The sequence below is a fragment of the Phocoena phocoena genome, chromosome 6 (genome assembly GCF_963924675.1).
Source record: "Phocoena phocoena chromosome 6, mPhoPho1.1, whole genome shotgun sequence".
NCBI lineage: Eukaryota > Metazoa > Chordata > Mammalia > Artiodactyla > Phocoenidae > Phocoena > Phocoena phocoena.
Window position 1 is genome coordinate 115,267,695 of NC_089224.1, and position 18,467 is coordinate 115,286,161.

The window sequence follows — 18,467 nt, forward strand, 5'->3', positions numbered from 1 at the left end:
TAATAACCCAAACTGCTAACCGTGGCTGACCGAGTGCCAGTACGGCTTGCCCTTGGCCTTGGCACAGTGTCCCAGGCACCCGGCACAGGTGTGGTCCTTCCGCAGGTGAGGCCTCTGTCCTCCCAGTGGAGTGAGCGCCCAGGGCTGCTGACAGGCCTGTGGGGTGGTACGTGTGCTGGCGTGTCCTCGTTATGGACGCTTCATCCGTGTCCACCCAGGACGAGCTCGGGGTTGGCGGTGTGGTGGCCCTGAAGGCGTGGCACCGGCTGGGGGTGGTGATGCCTTATCTTGGCTCTGTGTGCACCGGTGCCGAACAGAAATGCAGAGACAGAGTTTTGGAGGAAAAGAAATAATAGCTTTATTCTTTGCCAGGCGAAAAGGGAACACAGCAGGCTAGTGCCTCAAGAACTGTGTCCCCCCTCCCCCGGGGAATCAGGAGAGGTCTTATAGGTGGAGCTTGCAGTCTGGGGATAGGTGATAAGGATCAAAGTAATGAAGGTCTTGAATTTTTCTTCTTCTTGCATTATTTCAAAACAGTCACCGCTGGTGTCAGGCAGCCCGGTAATTGGGTCCGTTTGTTATCGGCTGGGTTATCGGCTGCGACCTTCTTTCTAAAATGCAGAACGCTACAAGGGGTGATTTCCTACAGGGGAGTGCAGGATGTAATTCACATAGTGTCAGAGAGTGTTAGAGGTTAGCTTTGTGAAGGGTAAGTCTAGTTACAGACACTACAGATTAGTAACAGTTAAAATAAAACTAGGGTTGAGATTTCCCTGGTGGCGCAGTGCTTAAGAATCCGCCTGCCAGTGTAGGGGACATGGGTTCGAGCCCTGATCCGGGAAGATCCCATGTGCTGCGGAGCAACTAAGCCCGTGCGCCACAACTACTGAGCCTGCGCTCTAGAGCCCATGAGCCACAACTACTGAAGCCCACGAACCACAGCTACTGAAGCCCGCATGCCCTAGAGCCTGTGCTCCACAACAAGAGGAGCCACTGCAATGAGAAGCCCGTGCACTGCAACCAAAGAGTAGCCCCCGCTCGCCGCATCTAGAGAAAGCCCGCGTGCAGCAAGGATAGACCCAGTGCAGCCAAGGGAAAAAAAAAAAGAAAGAAAAGCTAGGATTGATTAACTCTTTCAGGCCAGTTTATGTTGTTTCCATAGCCTGCCCATGGCTCCTTTATTTTCCTTGTTTGTCAGAAAAGAAAAGACCCTCATTTCTGTCTTTGCCGCAACATGACAGGGACCACGGGGCTTGTATGGTTTCAGTGATTCAGGGGGCCCAGGGGTGCCGGGCGCAGACTTGAGCAGAGTGGCTGTTGCTGTTGGGGCCCTTCTGGTTGGGGGAGGGGTGAGTTAGACACGAAGGCGAAACTGTGGCTGAGAGCCAGGCAGACGTGTGGAGCCGTGGATTTACTGTCCATGCCTCAGACTTGTCTGAGAAAACTTTGGAGCATCCTTAAGATGGACCATTACACCTTACGAGTTATTCTGGAACTAAGGGTGGGCAGAGACGTTCCAGTGAGTTTGTTGCAACAGTGACTTGTTTGAAGTGTATGATTTTGTTGATTAGCTTTTTGCACTTTGCATCAGCCCTGTGGGTGCAGCCTTTGACATGTGTAAAGCATTTTCTTTCAGCTTCTGGAGTTTGGCCATGTTTTTTCTTAGTGTTGCTTAAATTTCAGATTCATATTAGCCATTTATGCCAGTTCTATTTTTTAGCAGGTTTTGGGGCAAAATTTTAAATGTTGGCCCAGCTATTAAGGTATAATTTTTCAAAAATAAATTGATAGAAAATGCTGACATTAGAGATTTAAAGGAAATTTTAAAATGATTTAAGATATCATTTCTTTTTTCTCTTCCATCTTTTATTATTTTATCCCTTCCGTGTAGGAAGGAAGCAGTGTCCTAAGTCTTGCGGTGGTATTTTGAACGGTGATTTTTACAGACCTGTACTCCCCGCCGCCTGCAGTGGGGACTTGACTCTGGACGTCCAGTCTCCTTAAGGAGCTTTGCCTGTGGCTCCACGAGCTGCTCTTGGCCGGGCCCCTCAGTGGGTGCAGCCCCCCCCTCCGCCCCCGCCCCGTAAAGCCATTTCCTGTTGTTAGAGGTGACACTCGGGGCTCGTAGTATGCACTTTGTTGAGAGGTAGAATGTGGGCATCTCCAGGTCTCTGCCGCAGTGAGTTAGTTGGGAGGGACAGGTTTTCATCTGCGTGTCCCTGTATCTCAGTGTTTTGCTGCAGGTCAATGTGCCGAGCAGCTTCTCACACAACTGGCTGTCAGGATTTGTTGTCTAGCGACCCCATTTCTGCTGGGTCATGTGGTCTGGGCAGCCTTATGTGAGCGCAGAGCTGACCTGTTGCTCGAAGGTGTGTGCTGTCCAGCCTTGGCTGCGATGTGAGAGCTCATGGATACTAGTCTGTTTCTGTATGGTTTCTGGGTTCGGGGTTCTAATTACAATACGCAGACGTTTCCCTGTGGCGATTTAGAATATATTCATGTAAGCTATCTTCTAATTCTTCATGGGCTTCATTCTTTATATATAAACATTTGATTCATAGAGAATTTTTGATGAAATGTGAGGTAGAGACAGTCAAAGTGGGTGAATTTTATGGTATATAAATTATACCTCAGTAAAGCTTTTTGAACAAAACGTGAGGTCAGGGTTGTGTGGCCTCCCTCACATGGTGAGCCGTGTGTGCCAGCACTGTTTATTGACTGACATTTGCTTCCTTGCTGATTTAAAATGCCACCTCTGTCACATACCACGCGGCATTTGAATGTGAGTCTATCTCTGGATTCTCTATTTTGATGGAGGTCGTCATCTTCCGGAAAGAGTCTAGACACTGAATAACACTGAGTTAGTCTAGATACTGATACAAAGGAAGAAAATTAAATGGGTATCAAGCTAACGAAAGAATCAGGAAATAAATAAAAGCAGAATCAAGAAGAAAATGTGGAAAACAAAATAAGATGGCAGGAGCAGATCTAAACAGATCAGTGATAGTAACAAAGAGTCATGGATTTGTTATGTGACCTGTTCCGGAGACGAGAAAGATGGGAGATACGCCAGCCGGTTCTGAGGCTAAACCTGCCTTAAAGTCAGCCAGACACAACCGTGTATCAGGGGACGAGGGCAGGGGAGGCTGCGGCCTCCAGGAAAGCTCTTCACAGGACCTGCTGAGGTAGCGGAACAAAGGAGAGAGACTGGAAGGCATGTCACAGGGTCCAGCTCCCTGCCGTGTGGACTTGGGGACGGGGCACAGGTCGGCGGTGCCCAGGGCAGGAGCATACGGGTGGCGCCCCGCTCCGGTCCCCGTGGCAGGGTTGCCTCTGCTTTTGTTCTGGGCTTCGGTGCAATCACGCAGGAGGCACTCCTTTTTCCGAGTGTGGCTCGTTTTACTCTGTGTTGTGTTTGTGCGATTTATTTATGCTGTTAGTTCATTTTCACTGTTGTGTGACGGTGGTTTTTAAGGTGGCCCAGGGTCTCTGAGACCCTCCAGGGTTATAATAGTCCTGGGATGTTACCTGCCTTTCTCATTCTCCTTTGAGGGAGCCACGCCACAGGTGTAAGTGTCTGCAGCGGCACGTGTTCACGGACTCACGGGCCCCCACAGCCCTTGGCTGTTCTCGGTAGTTTCTGAGGCCAGAGCGTTGGGAGCCAAGTGGGGCCGCACCCCTCTGGACGGGTGTGTGCGGGGCTCCAGCGGGGCTGTTGCCCATGTCTGGCACATCCGCGAGGGGAGCTGCACGTCCTGTGTGTGCATCACGGGCTTGTGAACTTGGTGGGCTGCCCTCCTGGTGCGGCTGAGCGCTCTCACACTGCAGTTCTGATTTGCGTTTCCCTGGTTTCCGAGAAGCTTGGGTAATTTTTTTTTTTTGGCGCTACGCGGGCCTCTCACTGTTGTGGCCTCTCCTGTTGCAGAGCACAGGCCCCGGACGCGCGGGCTCAGCGGCCATGGCTCACGGGCCCAGCCGTTCCGCGGCATGTGGGATCTTCCCAGACCGGGGCACGAACCCGCGTCCCCTGCATCGGCAGGCGGACTCTCAGCCACTGCGCCACCAGGGAAGCCCTGGGTACTTTGTTGTATGTTTATTTGCTGTTTGGATGCCTTCTCTTGTGTAGTGCCTGTTTGGGACCCAGCTGTTTATCTGTGTAGTTATTTGTCCTTTTAAAAAGTCGATTTGTAGCAAGCGAGGCCCTGTGTGTATGCGGCCAGCACGGTGCCTCCTCCATGTAGGGGGCTGACTCCTCACCGATGACCGGTGTCCTTGTCTCCGCACTGGTGTGGATGGGGCAGGTGGGTGCGGGTTGTCTCGGGCGCTCACGGGGCCTGCTGGCTCGGGTCCCCCACCCTGTGTGGCCTCTGCCTGGCTTAGTCCTACACCGTCTGTCCACTCAGGTGCCAGCTGTGGTGTTCCCCTCCCTTCTCACCCCAAGCGCCTCACGTCTGTTTCTGTAGCTGCTGTGTGTGCGGTTTTCAAGTACTTATTCCTTATAAGGAGTTATTCCTTATTCCTCCCTTTACAGTCACAGGAGTTTTGGAAGTTGTTAATCTGCCCACTCTGATGGGTAGTTTCACTGCTCAGTATTTTTAAAATAAAAAACTACCCAATGAAATTTAAAGATAACATTTAAATAAAGCTTATTATAAAGATATCAGAATCCTACCAAAAAGGTTATATTTAATGGCGAAAGTTTTAAACCATTGCTAATACCAGTGATAAAAAGAGTGTAGGTTGGGACTTCCCTGGTGGTCCAGTGGTAAAGAATCCACCTTCTAATGCACGGGATGTGGGTTCGATCCCTGGTCGGGGAACTAAGATCCCACATACCACGGGGCAACTAAGCCCGTGCACCACAACTACTGAGCCCACACGACTCGACGAGAGCGCCCACATGCCACAACTACAGAGCCCACGTACCACAACTAGAGAGCGAAAACCCGCACGCCACAACTAGAGAGAAGCCCGCATGCCACATCGAAGGGTCCCACGTGCTGCAAGTAAGACCCGATGCAGCCAAAAAAGAAAGAAAAGAAAAGTGCGGGTTGCCACCTCCTCCCCTCACATAAGCACGCCACATTGGTCATTCTTGCTGTGATGCTGTAAGGTGAAAACTGGAAGGAAACATTAATATTTTAAACGACAAGGGAGTTTGCTGGGAATATAATCACCCATCTAAAAAAATCCAAGGAAACCAGTTGAGTGGCTGCTGTAGCCAGTGAGCTGAGCTTGTGTGGTCCTGCCAGTCGGAAAATATAAGGACAGCTTGTCAATAATATCAGTAAACACCCGACAATACTTGTTAACCTCCTGCTGAGTGGAACACGTCAGGCTGTGCGTATGTACAGCCACTGGTGCTTGCCAGAGTCCCTGCTCCACCTGGACGGCCTTGAGGCCGGTATATCAGTGTGGGTCCTTAGAAGGTAAGGATTCTTTGAACAACAAAACCACAATATCACACCTAAAAATTAGCTGTAAGTCTTTAATATCACCACAGTGCTTAGCAATACATTTAACAAGAAATGTGTGTTATCTATAAGGAGAAAATAGTAAAACTTTACTGAAAGAGGTTAAAGAAAAGAATAAGTTCATGGAATGACCCATTATTTGTCTGAATGAGAAGATCCATTCTTTCGTCTCCCTTTCCCCATGTTATCCACGAATTCGGAACTGTTCTCGTCAAAATTCCCACAGGAGTTTCTGTGGGACCAGCTGACATGGGAGTCGTTCACAGCGAGAACGGGCTGGGGGGTGGGGGAGAGGTTAGCTGGACAGATACGGAGGGGGTCCAAGCGGGGATTCGTGCAGGCACGGCAGAGCCATGAGAGGGCGGAGCAGGGTGGCCACGGTGCACCTGTCTGTCTGCAGAGATACAGTTTGTTGTAAGGGTTGGGTTTTCAGTTTGTTCGCAAGGGATCATGAACTTTTCAATAAACGTTGTTGGGAAAATTGGGGGCCAAGTGAAGGCCGACCCTTAGGTCGAGGTGCACAACAAATGGTCACTCCATCCTGGAATAGGCGGGGGTGATGGCTGCACAACTCTGAACACACTCAAGACCACTGAATTGTGTGCTTTGAAAGGGTGAATTTAAGGGTAGGTGAATTATAAATCAGTAAAGCTGTTATTTAAAAAAGCAAATTCCAGAAGATTTAAAGTGTCAACACAAAATATTTAACTGTGGGAAAAAGGTTGGAAACCGTTTTTCTAATCTCAAATGAAGGCCTTCTGTTGTAAGACACAAACCTAGAAGCCACGAAGGGAGAGACTGAGAGGTTCGAGTTGTCCAGATTAAAACCCCAGAAGTTTTACTTTAAAAAGAAGTAGCAGAAGCAGAGCCTATAGAGCTTGATAGGAGAATGTTTATAACATATTTAACAGACGGTGTGTGTGTGTAGCTTCCGCAGTTACTAAGAAAGCAAGGACCCAGTGGACGTACGGGCTGGGGCTGTGGTCACAACAATACGCATGGGAGAAATGGAGGAGCACGTGTGGGAGACACTCGGGGGGTGGTGCGGCCCCTCAGAGGGCCTGGGGGTGCCCTGTGGGCGCCCCACACCCGGAGCGTCCTGCACGGGTGGGAGCACGTGTCTGCTGTTTGTCCGGAGGGTCTTACCCTTCCTGTGAGATTGTGAGGGTGCGGTCACCGCGTGGCCCCTCGAGGAGCCACAGCCGGGTGCGCGGGGAGGGGTGGAGGGGGCACGCGGCTCCTGTGTAGGTAGAGAAGGTGAACCCAGGTGCTTCTGCTGTTCTGTTACGGAAAGATCCCACAGCGTACTTTTCATTAGAAGAGAGTAAGACGCAGAAGCGCGCTGGGTGCTCTGCCCCTGCAGGCAGACACTCCCGTGCTCGCCCGCAGGTGCCCAGCACTGGCAGCAGGTCGAGGCCCTGGGGCTGGGCGGGCTCGTGGGTGGGGGGGTAGGTTTTGCGTTTTATATTAGTCTGTGGCCTCTGAAAACCTTTTTGCGGTGAGTGCAGTCTCCCATGCGCACTGATCTGCGTACGTCCGAGTCACGTCGGATCGGTGGTCCAGGTCAGCCTGGAGCCTGGCATGGGGGCAGCCCTTCTGGGCCGGGCTCTTGGGGAGCGGGGGCACCTCCAAGTTGTGTCGGGTCAGATCGCCTGCCACCAGCGAGCGGCTCTCATTGGTGTGTTTTCTTTTTGGCTCCTGGCGGGGCTGCTCAGATGGAGGGCGAATCTGAAGAGGAGCAGGAGTCGGCCGGCACCGGGGAGGAGGAGGAGGACGGAGACGAGTCTGATCTGGTAACCTGTGCGCGGGTGACGCGGGGCTCCTGGCAGAGGAGCCACGTGGGAGCCGCAGAGAAAGCGGCCGAGCAGAGAGCCAGGGAGGGGCCGCCGGGTGGACCGGGCGAGGGAAGATCGAGGCTTCCGAGGTGGAACCTCAGGTCCTCTGCGGGCTGGATGTGGCTCAGAGCTGAGGGCTGCGAGCGATGCGACCTCACGGGGGCAGGGTCAGAGGGCGGGGCTGTGGTGGGAGGGCGGAGCCTGGGGAGCCTGCGGGCCGCCCAGGCCATCGGGCAGGGCTGGGAAGGGAGTCTGTGCCTCGAGGAGAAAGTGGCCACGTGGGTGGCGGAGACGAGCACTGGGAGGGCTGTTGTGTCTGGCGATAAACGTGTTCCTTTGGGGTTGTAGACTGAAGCGCAGGGAGCTGTGGTGCTGCTCTTGGCAGATTTTCTTCCTGGAGCTTTGCTGTGAAGGGGGCGCAGGAACAAGGTGCTGGAGGGAGCACAGGGCACCTGGGCGTCTCAGGGGGCCCAGCACGAGGGCTCGGGCTCCAGGGCAACTGTTGGAAAGGCCAGTGAGCCACCCTTAGTGTATCCTTTTATCTCATGAACACACATTTTACAATTTCTTTTTCTATCCATAGTTAACAGGGGTTGTGAGATCCTGGTGGTGGAGTCGTTAGAAAGGCTAGTGGTTCATGCTCTGCATCTGCTGTAACTCGTGGCAGTTAGATGCCCTTTCTGCGTCTGGATTTGAGACACGTGTACTCACGGGAATCTCGAAATGTTGTAAATTAATGATAATTTCTTTCCTTGTTCTCCATGTAATGGCTAATTTGGACATAGATTTGATGCACGTTGAGGCTTTGATTGTTCCTTTTCTCATGAGCGAGATGAATGGGGGCATGTAATTAAAAGAGGATTCTCTTACTGAACTTACTTAGTTACTGGTAGAACGTTTTCACTTATTCTTTTTTGTGCCAAACTCAAGTAACTGAGCTTACAGTGATATTTAGGGAAAAGCATGAGCGTCTTTAAGAATGTGACCTAGAAAAATGTCTAAGAGTGAAATTAATTTTCTAGTTGCATTATCACGGTATGGCAAGAAAACAGAACTTTTGCTTTCAGAGCGCCCATGCTTTGCTCTTTCTGTTCCTTTCCCTTGGTTCTCAGAGTTCTGAATCCAGCATCAAGAAGAAGTTTCTCAAGAGGAAAGGGAAGCCTGACAGCCCCTGGATCAAGCCAGCGAGGAAGAGGAGGCGGAGAAGTAAAAAGAAGCCCTGCTCCGTGCTAGGTAAACACAGAGCCACACACAGGACCCCGGGCGGAAACAGGCCGTGGGGGGCTTGGGGCTGGGATTCTGTGTAGGACTTCATTTGAACAGAAGACTCCACTGTTTAAAAAACTAAAAACATCAGAAACAGCTTTATTGGAGACCCTCAGGTGATGCCAGGGGGTCTCCTTCCAGCAGGCCCCCCTGGTATGGCCGTATGCTGACCGCCCCCACCTTCCCTGTGTCCCGCCCTCAGTGTCCTGTGCGGGCCGGGCCCTGGTCCACACAGTGGCTCTCAACCCTTTGCTCAGATTCCCTTGATCTGGAGGTAGCCTTGTTAAAGGGACAGCTGGGAAGGGCGTGATGTCAAAGTTAGTGGCCCAGGGGCCCCGTCTTTGCAGCTTTGCCGTGGAGGACTTGGTGTAGCCTGAAGTGTGTGTTGCTGAGGTGTTCGGTTGGTGGGCCTCACCACGTGCATGTGACAGGAGACCCCTGCCACCCTCGCTGCGCGACGGAGACCTTCCCTCCGCAGCCAGCCCTCCCCCGGCCCGGGCACCTCTGCTCCACGTCGTCTCCGCAGATGGGTTAGCGCTGTGGAGAACGTTTACGGGTGGATCCTTCTCTCTGGCTTCTCCGAGAGTAACTGAGGGTCGTCCGTGGTGTTGTTGGCGAGAGGTGTTCCATGTGCAGCTGTCTGTGGTTTGTTTACCCCTCACCTGTTGGACATTTGGTCTCTTTCCAGTTTTTGGCCCTTACAGATAAACTGCTGCGGAGTTTGTGTACACGTGTTTCTAGAGCAAATGCTCCGTTTATCTGGGGTAAACGTTTAGGAGTGGAGAGTGGCTGGGTCATGCTGTGTGTCTCACTTAGTGCTGCCAGCTGTTTCCCAAAGTGCTCGTCCTGCTCTGCGTTCCCTCAGCAGCACGGGAGCCGTCCAGCCCGGCACGGGCCCCCGCAGCGCTTGCGCGGTCAGTCTCTGATTCCAGCGCTGCTGGTTGATGTGTGGTGCCGTCGCATTGCGGTTACCTACCAAAGAACGAGGTTGCACATCTTAGGGTTTATCTTCTCGTAATGCGTTTATACCTTTTGCTTACTTTAAAATCCGAGCGTATATCTTCTCACTGAGTTGTGACTTCTTTCAGTGTTTTGGATACAAGTCTTTTGTGAGATAGATGTTTTGCAAGTATGTGCGCCTACTAAAAGTTTTAAAAAATGTTTGTTGAAGTCGAATTTATGGATTGTTTTCTTTTAAAATTCATGCTTTTCATGATCTCAGAAATCTTCGACTTAACCAACCCACGACGCAAAGATTTTTGTCCCATGTTTTCTTCTTGAAGTTTTATAGTTAGCCCGTACATGTGGGTCTCTGATCCACTTTGTGTGTGTGAATGTGTGTGTGTGTGTTGTCGGGCAGCTCACGTTTTTGCCTGTGCATTTCCAGCTGTTCCAGCACCATTGGTTGCATTGACTTTTCTTTCTTCACTTAACCTTTTGAAACTTTGTTGACGGTCACCGTGTGGCTGTTTCTAGACTTTCTAGTCTGTTTTATTGATTGATTTTTCTCTATACCAGCACCGCAAAGCTGCAGGACTTCTTTCTGTCTTGCAGTTATTTTAGCGTTCTTCCCCTGATAGAGAAGCAGGTTTACAGAGCTGCCCCTGAAATGCAGAGGACTGCTGGAGGCCCGTGTGTGGCAGTCAGTTTCAGACTGGAGTCAGGTGGCTGGTGGGGTTTGTTGACCCACCAGGCACACGGGTGTGTCCCGTGAACCTCCTCTCCTTCACTCACGTTTCCTTGTCTCTCAACCAGGAATCATCAGCCAAGATCAGAATACCCCGTGTGGTTTTTGCTGTCGGCTGACAAAAGCCGTTGTAGATCCAAGACTAAAAGTTGTTTCGGGTAGAGGCTTCATCTTCACCATCTTGTGTGTAATGTGTAGAACGCCTGCCTAAATAGTTATTTAAACGGGAGTTTGAATTTTATTTCCTCCTGTAAAGCGTTTAAAATCGCACAAAGGCTGCTCAGTTCCTCAGATTGCTGATGATTTCTCGCTGGTGGTTGGCTCCTTCCTGTCTGAGATCTAGGTTCAGACTGTGGCCTGAATTCAGAGTCTTTGGGCACCAAACCTCTCCGTGTTATGGCTCGTTCATTTCCCATCGTTGAAGAAATGTCGATGACAAGTATTTAAAACTTGGCTCTGAACTATGGGTATTTGCCCTTTGCTGGTGGTGTTATTATCCTGTGTAAATGCATGTTTTCACAGGCTTCCTCAGTGAAATGCCCTTAGAATGGCAGTTACCTGGGTGGGCCTTCTGGGACTTGTGGACAGGCGCCCCCTCCCTTGACGGGCTCCTCACTTACACACATTCCTCTCCTTGGCGTGTTCAGATTGTGTTGCCCTTTGGTGGGTGATGTGCTTCGTAAACCCCTTCTCACAGGAGGACGCTCCCTGCGGCCCTGCAGCCTTTCCTTGTGGATCCTGCAGCCCAGGTGTCTGAGGCTGGGCTGGTTCCACAGCAATGCTGCACGTCTGGGGCTTCTTTAGCTGCTGTACAGCAGCTGGTCTTTCAAAGCTGCCATTCAGATTTTACTCATATTTTTAAAGTAATATTCACAGAACGTATGTGCACGACGTTTTTATGTGTCCTTGATTATTTGATCAGCTTTTATCTAGCTGGTGTGTTTGTAGAGAAAGGTGTTTCCACATGCCCACACCTTTGCTTTCCTCGACACGGCTGCCCTCTCCCCAGGGAGGTCGTGCGGAAATGGGAACCAGCAGAAGTGCGGGATGGGGGCCCGGTTGCTATGTGTGTTTGTTGTCTGAGTGGCTCGCGAGCATCCCGTGGCGCCTCCCGTGGGTCGCGAGGCCCCGGCGCACCGTGCTTGACGTGTGTTCCTTTGAACGCAGGTTCCGAAGCGTATGCATCGTCTTCGGGAAGCGCAGAGCAGATGGCACCCAGCGACGGCACGGGGTACATGGAGGTTTCGCTGGACTCCCTGGATCTCCGAGTCAAGGGCACGCTGGCCTCTGACGCAGAAGGTGAGCGCGTGCGTGGCCAGGGCCAGCTGGCGGGGGTGGGGGAGGGTGCGTTTGGTGCCGAGTGGGCAGGACGCGGGGCCAGTGTGCTGTGTCCCTGTGGCGCTCTAGTGAGGCGGCCCCAGGGGTCGGGTGCAGTTGCCCACCAAGGTCAGGAGTTCTGCGAGCCATGCGTGTTTATATGGGGCTTCCAGTGGGAGGTGACCCTGTGCCCTGGCTGCATGCAGGTGGCGTCGTTCTGCACAACGTGGCCTTTTTATGGTCCCTGATTCCAGCAGTGTTGGTGGAAATGTGTCTTCTCGTCGATGTTGAGCTGGTGGTGCCCCATGGTGGCATACCTGGAGCCGGGCCTTGAAGTCCCTGGCACTGCAGCTCGGGGGGTCCTTGGCTCTGGGGCTGGGGCCACACACTCCTCGCTGTCTGAAAATCTTTACCGGTGGAAATTAATTAATAGCTGTTTGGCTCTTTTGAAAAATTTCTTTGAAATGAAGCGTGGGGAAAATGTAAAATCCCTGTTACTTACACCCCATGGATTTTGCTGCTGTCGGGGTATAACCAATCATTCTTTAAAGGACAAATAACCAGCTTTTAGCGTTTGGAACACTAGAGGACTTTGGGTTTACTTGTTTAGTTTAGGAAATCACATCTTTAGCTTAAGAAGAAAATTGTAGGCTTGTCTGTCAGAGAAGTTAGCCTCTCTTCTTGTTGCACACAGAGCAGAAACCCCTCTCCGGTCATCACCTCATGCCTTCCTTCCCGATGAAGTGACGTCTGTGTTTACTGTTTCTAAACCTGCTCTTAGCTTTGTCTCAGGAAGGTGCCGACTTGGATGCCAGCAGGAAGTAGTGCTCGTTTTACCACATTGCCTGGGGTCAGAGGTGAGAGGGCAGCACAGCAGGGGCGCCTGCTGCCCCTATATGAGCTGAGCCCCGGAGGGTGAGGGAGGTGGCCTCTGCCTTTAATGTGTATGTGCAGCTTCTGGTAAAAGTAAGGGCCACGCTGGCGGGGGCCCCTTGGAGGAGGAGGAGAGGCTGCGGGGTGCCATGTAAGGTGCTTCCCTGAGGGTGTTCCCTGGATTGACAGCCACCGTTGGAGGGACCCGTGGATGTGTCCAGTCATGCAGGGCCTGGGGTGTCAGCACTTTGGAAGGACGAGTCAGGTCCTCCAGTTTTGTGTGCATTTAGTGTTAGGGTTCCAGACCCTCTAGGGGGGCAGCTGTGGGCCTGAGGCTGGGCAGGAGGGTAGGGGGCCTGGGGCTTCTTGGAGAAGGGCCATGTGACCTGGATGGGTGCGGAGGGTGGGGACTGGTCCTGGTTTGTGGGAGTCCAGGCGAGCCGGCCTGCCATGCCTGTGGGGACCCCCGCTTACCCTACACCCCTACTTCGGAACATGAAACGTGCCTTCCTTTGGAAGCCGTGGCTGGGTCGAGGGGTCTTTCTGGCCACCGACCTCTGTCCCCACTGCAAGCTGGCCTAGCCGCGGGCGACCTTCCTCCCGGTGCTGCCCGCCTTGCCCTGCCCTGACCTGACCTGTTGGGTCAGGCGGTGATGTGCTGCGCCGGACACTTTCTTCGTGATCCTAGTTTTCTTCTTCGTGTTCCCCAGTTCTTTCCTCCTTGTGCCTAATAAGCAGGCGCTTTGCGCTGTTGTAGTGGGTGAGGAGCGCTCTAGATGATCAGGAGACAAGCTGCCTCCAAACCCTTTCAGGTTGAACCGAACGTTCGCTTCGTGGCTGCAATTCTAAAACCAAGTGACGAAGACAAGCGCTTCCTGGCTGGGAAGCATGTGGGAAGCGAAGTCCCAGGCGGTCTGGCTCCTGGACCTCGGCTCCTGGGCGGCTGCCCGCGGGCGTGTCTGCAGGGACTGTGTCCCCACTTTCTTGCCCTGCGGAGGTGGGGTGGGCGGGGCCGAGTGTAGCAAAGCTCTCTGGGCCGTGGTGGCGACACGCATTGTGTGTGACCGCAGGGCTGGCCAACGGTCCCGACGTAGGCGAGACGGACGGCCTTCAGGAGGTGCCCCTCTGCAGCTGCCGGATGGAGACCCCGAAAAGCCGAGAGATCACCACCCTGGCCAACAACCAGTGCATGGCCACGGAGAGCGTGGACCACCAGGTGAGCGGGTTTGCGTTCCTGTGCGAGGGGGGCCCCCACCCGGCAGCACCGGCGCTGCTCAGAAGGATGGTGCTGTGTGCGTGGCCGGGCAGGCGTGGTGGCTGGGAGCCAACACGGCTGCGGGCGCTGCTCCGCTGAGGTCACGCTTTCCCAGAGGCTTTTCTACTTTGCTGTGAACTCGGACGTGGATGGGTGAGAGGCAGAGCTGCACCTGAGGGTGCTCGCAGCCTCTCCACAGGCCCCGTCACCTTCTTTAGAAGGACTGTCTGTGATGAGAGCGTTACAGTTGACCTGAACCTGCTGCTCGGCGTCCGAGCCGCCAGCACTTGGGTCTGTCCCGCTCTGCTCGCTTGGCTTTGAGCCAGCGTTTAGCACTTGTCTCCTGTAACAGAAGTAACAGTAATTCCCATTATCATGGGAATTGTCATGCATTCCGGCCGGCCTTGGTGGGGGCACTGTGAGGTCGAGTTCCTGCCCTTGGTCCATCGTCAGGTGAGAGGTTGCGGAGTGGCGGCTCCACAGTTCCCTTGTTCCTCCTGCAGTGACTCTCCGGTGTCTCTGGAACAGAACTTCCTCACCTTCTGGGGCTGTTTGTGCCCCTGAAACATTCATCCTGCGTTCGCAGCACAACTAGTGACTTCGTGGTCTCTTTTGCAGCTCTTCCGAGTAATGAGTTGGTGCCTTGACGCCTTCCGGTGCCCCTCCCACCCGCTCCGCAGAGTTCATCTTAGGAACTCACAGTCTTTTCTCTTTTCAACCTGTTACCTATAAAATTTTTTGTTGTAAAATGAAATATAAATCCAGAAAACAATGCAAGACAAGTGTTGGGCCTAATGAGTCTGTCTAGGGTGGGCCCTCTGGTAACCATTGCCCAGGGTCAGGAAATGGGATTGTCCGCAAATAGCTGCCACCCGGCTTCTGTTTTCTGAGTGGTTTCACCAGCCATACAGGTGTCCCTAGACGCTGTTGCCCACTTGTCCTTTCTCTTCCTTTCCCTTTATGTGTGGAGCAGCCGGGCCATTTGACCCCGTGGTCTGAGCAGTGGCTCCCGTGCTCACGGGGCCTCCAGCGCCCCTGTCTGCAGTTTATACAGAAGTGGACCCGGCTCAGCTGAGGGGAGTTTAATCCAAGATAAAGGCTCGTGATATCTGGTTGCCTCTCTTTTTCTGCTGTTGGCAGCTGTTGAGTCTTCATGCCTGTGTTTATTAATTCATCAGAGGTTCCAAAACGGTGATGTTGTGTCGCCTCCTGCTCATTTATTAGCTGGATGGTTTCACGAAGAGCCTTGTCATCCGGTCTGCTCTTTTGTTAGCCAGCAGAACATCTCAGAGGAAGGACCGCACTGGTGCTTGAGCCTTCCTCTTTATTTCCCAGTCGTCCAGGTAATGAATTTGTTCTCTGTCATCTTCTGAGGTTGGCCAGTTCTTACTTTTAAAATATCATTATGAACTCATGTGTTTAAACAGATTTGACGGGTTCTAACCTTTGTGTTGTTGTCGTTATTTTTATTATTATTGAAGCTTCACCCCCCTCCACCCCTTGGCCTGCAGGACCCTCTTCATATTGGACTCTTTTAGGGGATATGCATGGTCAAAAGTATTTTTTTAACAATACTGAAAAGTTAAGTGCCTTTTCACTTACTCTTTCACAGGGTGTACAGTGGCATTTTGTGCGTTTGCAAGACCTGTATAACTCAGGGAATGAGTGATTTTCATGGTGTTACAAAATCATTCACAGTGCGAGACAGGTGGATGGATTTTGGTGTAACGGTACTAAGCTTGCGGACAGTGGGTTGAGATTTTTACACTGCAGCAAATCTTTTGAGAAACTACCCCTTGTAGAGTTTTGCTGTGGTGTCAGAGAAGAACGTCCACCTTTGCCTGCTCTGAATGCAGAAGCAGATATGAGGTTCATCTGTCTTATTAAACCAGATATTAAAGAGTTTTGTGAACAATAGAAAACAATGACATTTCTCATTAACTTTTTTAAAAGTAATTTTTTAATTAAAATACGTTCTTTATGTGATAGGTTTATTGCTATTTTAAAATAAATTAATATTTAAAAATTTTCTCTCAATTTCTAACACGGTAAATGTTAATAGACGTACCCCATTTGGACACAAGCTCTTTGGGACCTTTGGTGATTTTTAGGAGTGTAAAAGAGCACTGAACCCGGAGATTTTGAGAACCATTGTTCTCGATCTTCTCTTTTCTTCATTTCTCTTGTCCCTGTCCTGCTCACTTTCAGCTCAGCTTTGTCCTGGCGTCCTCGTGCCCCGAACTAGAAGGGGGTCCAGGCACGTTGGGTTTGAGGGTTCCTGGCGGCTGGCCCGCCCTGGCCCCAGGTCTTAGGCAGCCCCAGACTTGCTGGGATTGGGCAGGGTTTCTCCCAGGTCGCCTGCTCTTCTCAGCCCCAGGGAGGACCTTTTGGTATCTTGGTTCCCCCCTGTCCTTGGGTCCACGAGACACTGCCTCGCTGTGTCCCTCTTCCCCCATCCTCTCCCCTCCTCCTGCCCGGGCACCAGCGTCTAGCAGACCCACCCTTACCCATTTGCATCCTGTGGCCTTTGGTTTTGATTTAAATATCGTCTCTGGGTTTTGGTTTTGCTGTCTAGTTGCTCTGTTTTTCTGTGGGATTCCAGGAAATTCTTAAGCTGCTGCTATTTTCCCAAAAATATTTTTCTCTTTCGATGCTCAGGTTGCCTCGGCCTTAGCTGGCAGCGGCCCCTCAGAGCTAATAGCTCCTTCGTCCTGTGTCTCCTTCCCATCAGCTTTATTATTGAGGCATAATTCACACACTTGAGGTCACCTTTCTGCTTGTGTGTCTCTGAGTCACACGAGTGACACGAGTGACTCAGATCACACGAGTGACACGTGTGACAGATGTACACAGTCGTGCGACCAACACGCTCCTCTTGATTTCTGTGCGAGGGAGGGGTGTCGACTCTTCAGCTCGGGCCGGTTTTACGTGACTCCTGTCGTCTTGGGGGGGGGTCCACTGTGTCCTTGGGGATTCGGGATGTCTGGTGCTGACACAGGACACCCCCCCGCCCCGCCGCCGCCGGACCTGTGCTGTCTGTATGTTTGGAGATCTCTTTAGACAGCGTGTCCTGCACAGGGCCCGATAGTCTCTGTCTTCCCAGTGGTTTGCTTGGATCATCCCCATTGCACTTACCAAGGTAGTTGGGTTACAGTCGGACATCTTAATAGTGCTAAGAATTATGCCATCTGTTCCTCCTTTTTCTTCATTTTCTGCCTCTTGGATTGAATCCCCCCCCCCCCCGGCCCCCGCTGCGCTGGGTCTTTGTTGTGGCATGTGGGATCTTTTGTTGCGGCGTGGGCCGGCGCTCTCTAGTTGGGGCTCACAGGCTCCAGAGCGCGTGGGCTTAGTTGCCCCGAGGCATGTGGGATCTTAGTTCCCCAGACAGGGATACAGGGATCAAACTCGTGTTCCCTGCATTGGCAGGCAGATTCTTAAGCACTGGACCACCGGGGAAGTCCCAGGTTGAAATTTTTTATGATTCCAGTTTATTCCACTGTTGGCTTTATTTTTTATGTATTTTCCTCACGTTTTCAGCAGTTGCTTTGGAGTTTGTAACATAAATCCTTAGTTTATCACGGTCTTGCTTGAATTGATATCGTACCACTTAACATGTAATGTAAGACTCTTAGATGCGTGGGCCCAAATCCTGTCTCCCATCTTTTGTCATATGTTTCAGTTTCATATATGCTATTATTTTTGTACATACTCATCTTTTAGACTGAATAACGTAATCATCTCTTGTTTCCCTTTATTTAAACTGCATCCAGAGCGTTCTTCCTCTGTTCCGATCTGATTTCTCTCTGATACCACAGTCTCTGTGCCTGAGGACCCTTCCCCCTGTAGCACAGGTCTGCTCATAATGAATTCTCTTTTGTTTGTTTGAAAAAGTCCTTGTTTTGCTTCCAGTTTTGAGAGACACTTTGATGGGTACAGAATTCTGGGCACTTCGGGACGTCGGTCGGTGTTGCCGTCCGAAGGTCCCGAGGAGAGGCCGCGGCCTTTGTTGCTGTAGTCCTCTGCGCCGACCTCTGAGGCTGAGGTGTGGGGTTGTGCTGCTCTCTCTTGGTGTTTGTCCTCTTTAGGTTTCTCTGAGCTTCTTGGACTTGTACCCGGTCTCTCTGTTTTCCTAGAAAATCAGTTCCTGCCCAGTGGCTCTTTATTTTTTTCTCTTTCCGAAACCAGTCACTCGACGCGGGCTCGTGGGATGTTGTGTTACAGCTGATGGAGGCTCCGCACTTGCGTTCTCTTCCCATTTTGGGGTCCGATGGTTTCTGTTGAACTTCCTCCTCGCTGAGTGTACTTGAGCCAGTCAGAGGCCTCCACCTGTGTCTCCTGATGGCCTTGCGGGTCCTGGTGGTGGTAGGGGGCGTCCTGGTGGCTGTTTGTTGCCCCCCACCCGCTGCTGGAGATCCTGAATGTCCACGACGTGGGTGGGTCTCAGGGTCCCTCCCCCCAAGCAACCCTTGGCCCCTTTTACTTTTCGTCCTGGGATTTTCTCCATGTTCTCAAATACCTGCTTTCTACCCTCTTTTCCTGACCTCTCCTTTGAGGTGTTGTCTGAGGGTTCTTACTGTGGGAAGGGTGCCCCCCCCCCGCCCCCACACTGCGGTCTGCATCTGTCTGTCCCTCCCTCCGTCGATCGAGGGAGCCTCTTCGCTGTTTTCGTGGAAGCGTCCACAGCTGAGCCAGGGGTTTCCTCTCCTGAGCAACCTTTCCTTTTTCCCGGAGTTAGTAATTGCCTCGTTTCTCATTGTTTC

The 18,467-nt window shown here is 52.0% G+C and overlaps 1 protein-coding gene across 2 annotated transcripts in view; it reads left to right on the top strand.

Annotated features, from left to right (window-relative positions):
- Window positions 1–18,467, top strand: part of EHMT1 (euchromatic histone lysine methyltransferase 1) — a 75,193-nt gene that overhangs the window by 16,364 nt on the left and 40,362 nt on the right. For both annotated transcript variants that reach the window (XM_065879541.1, XM_065879542.1), the window contains exons 6-9: window positions 7,190–7,267; window positions 8,422–8,542; window positions 11,430–11,561; window positions 13,523–13,668. In XM_065879541.1, the coding sequence (XP_065735613.1) occupies window positions 7,190–7,267; window positions 8,422–8,542; window positions 11,430–11,561; window positions 13,523–13,668 (477 nt within the window). The remainder of the gene's footprint in view (window positions 1–7,189; window positions 7,268–8,421; window positions 8,543–11,429; window positions 11,562–13,522; window positions 13,669–18,467) is intronic.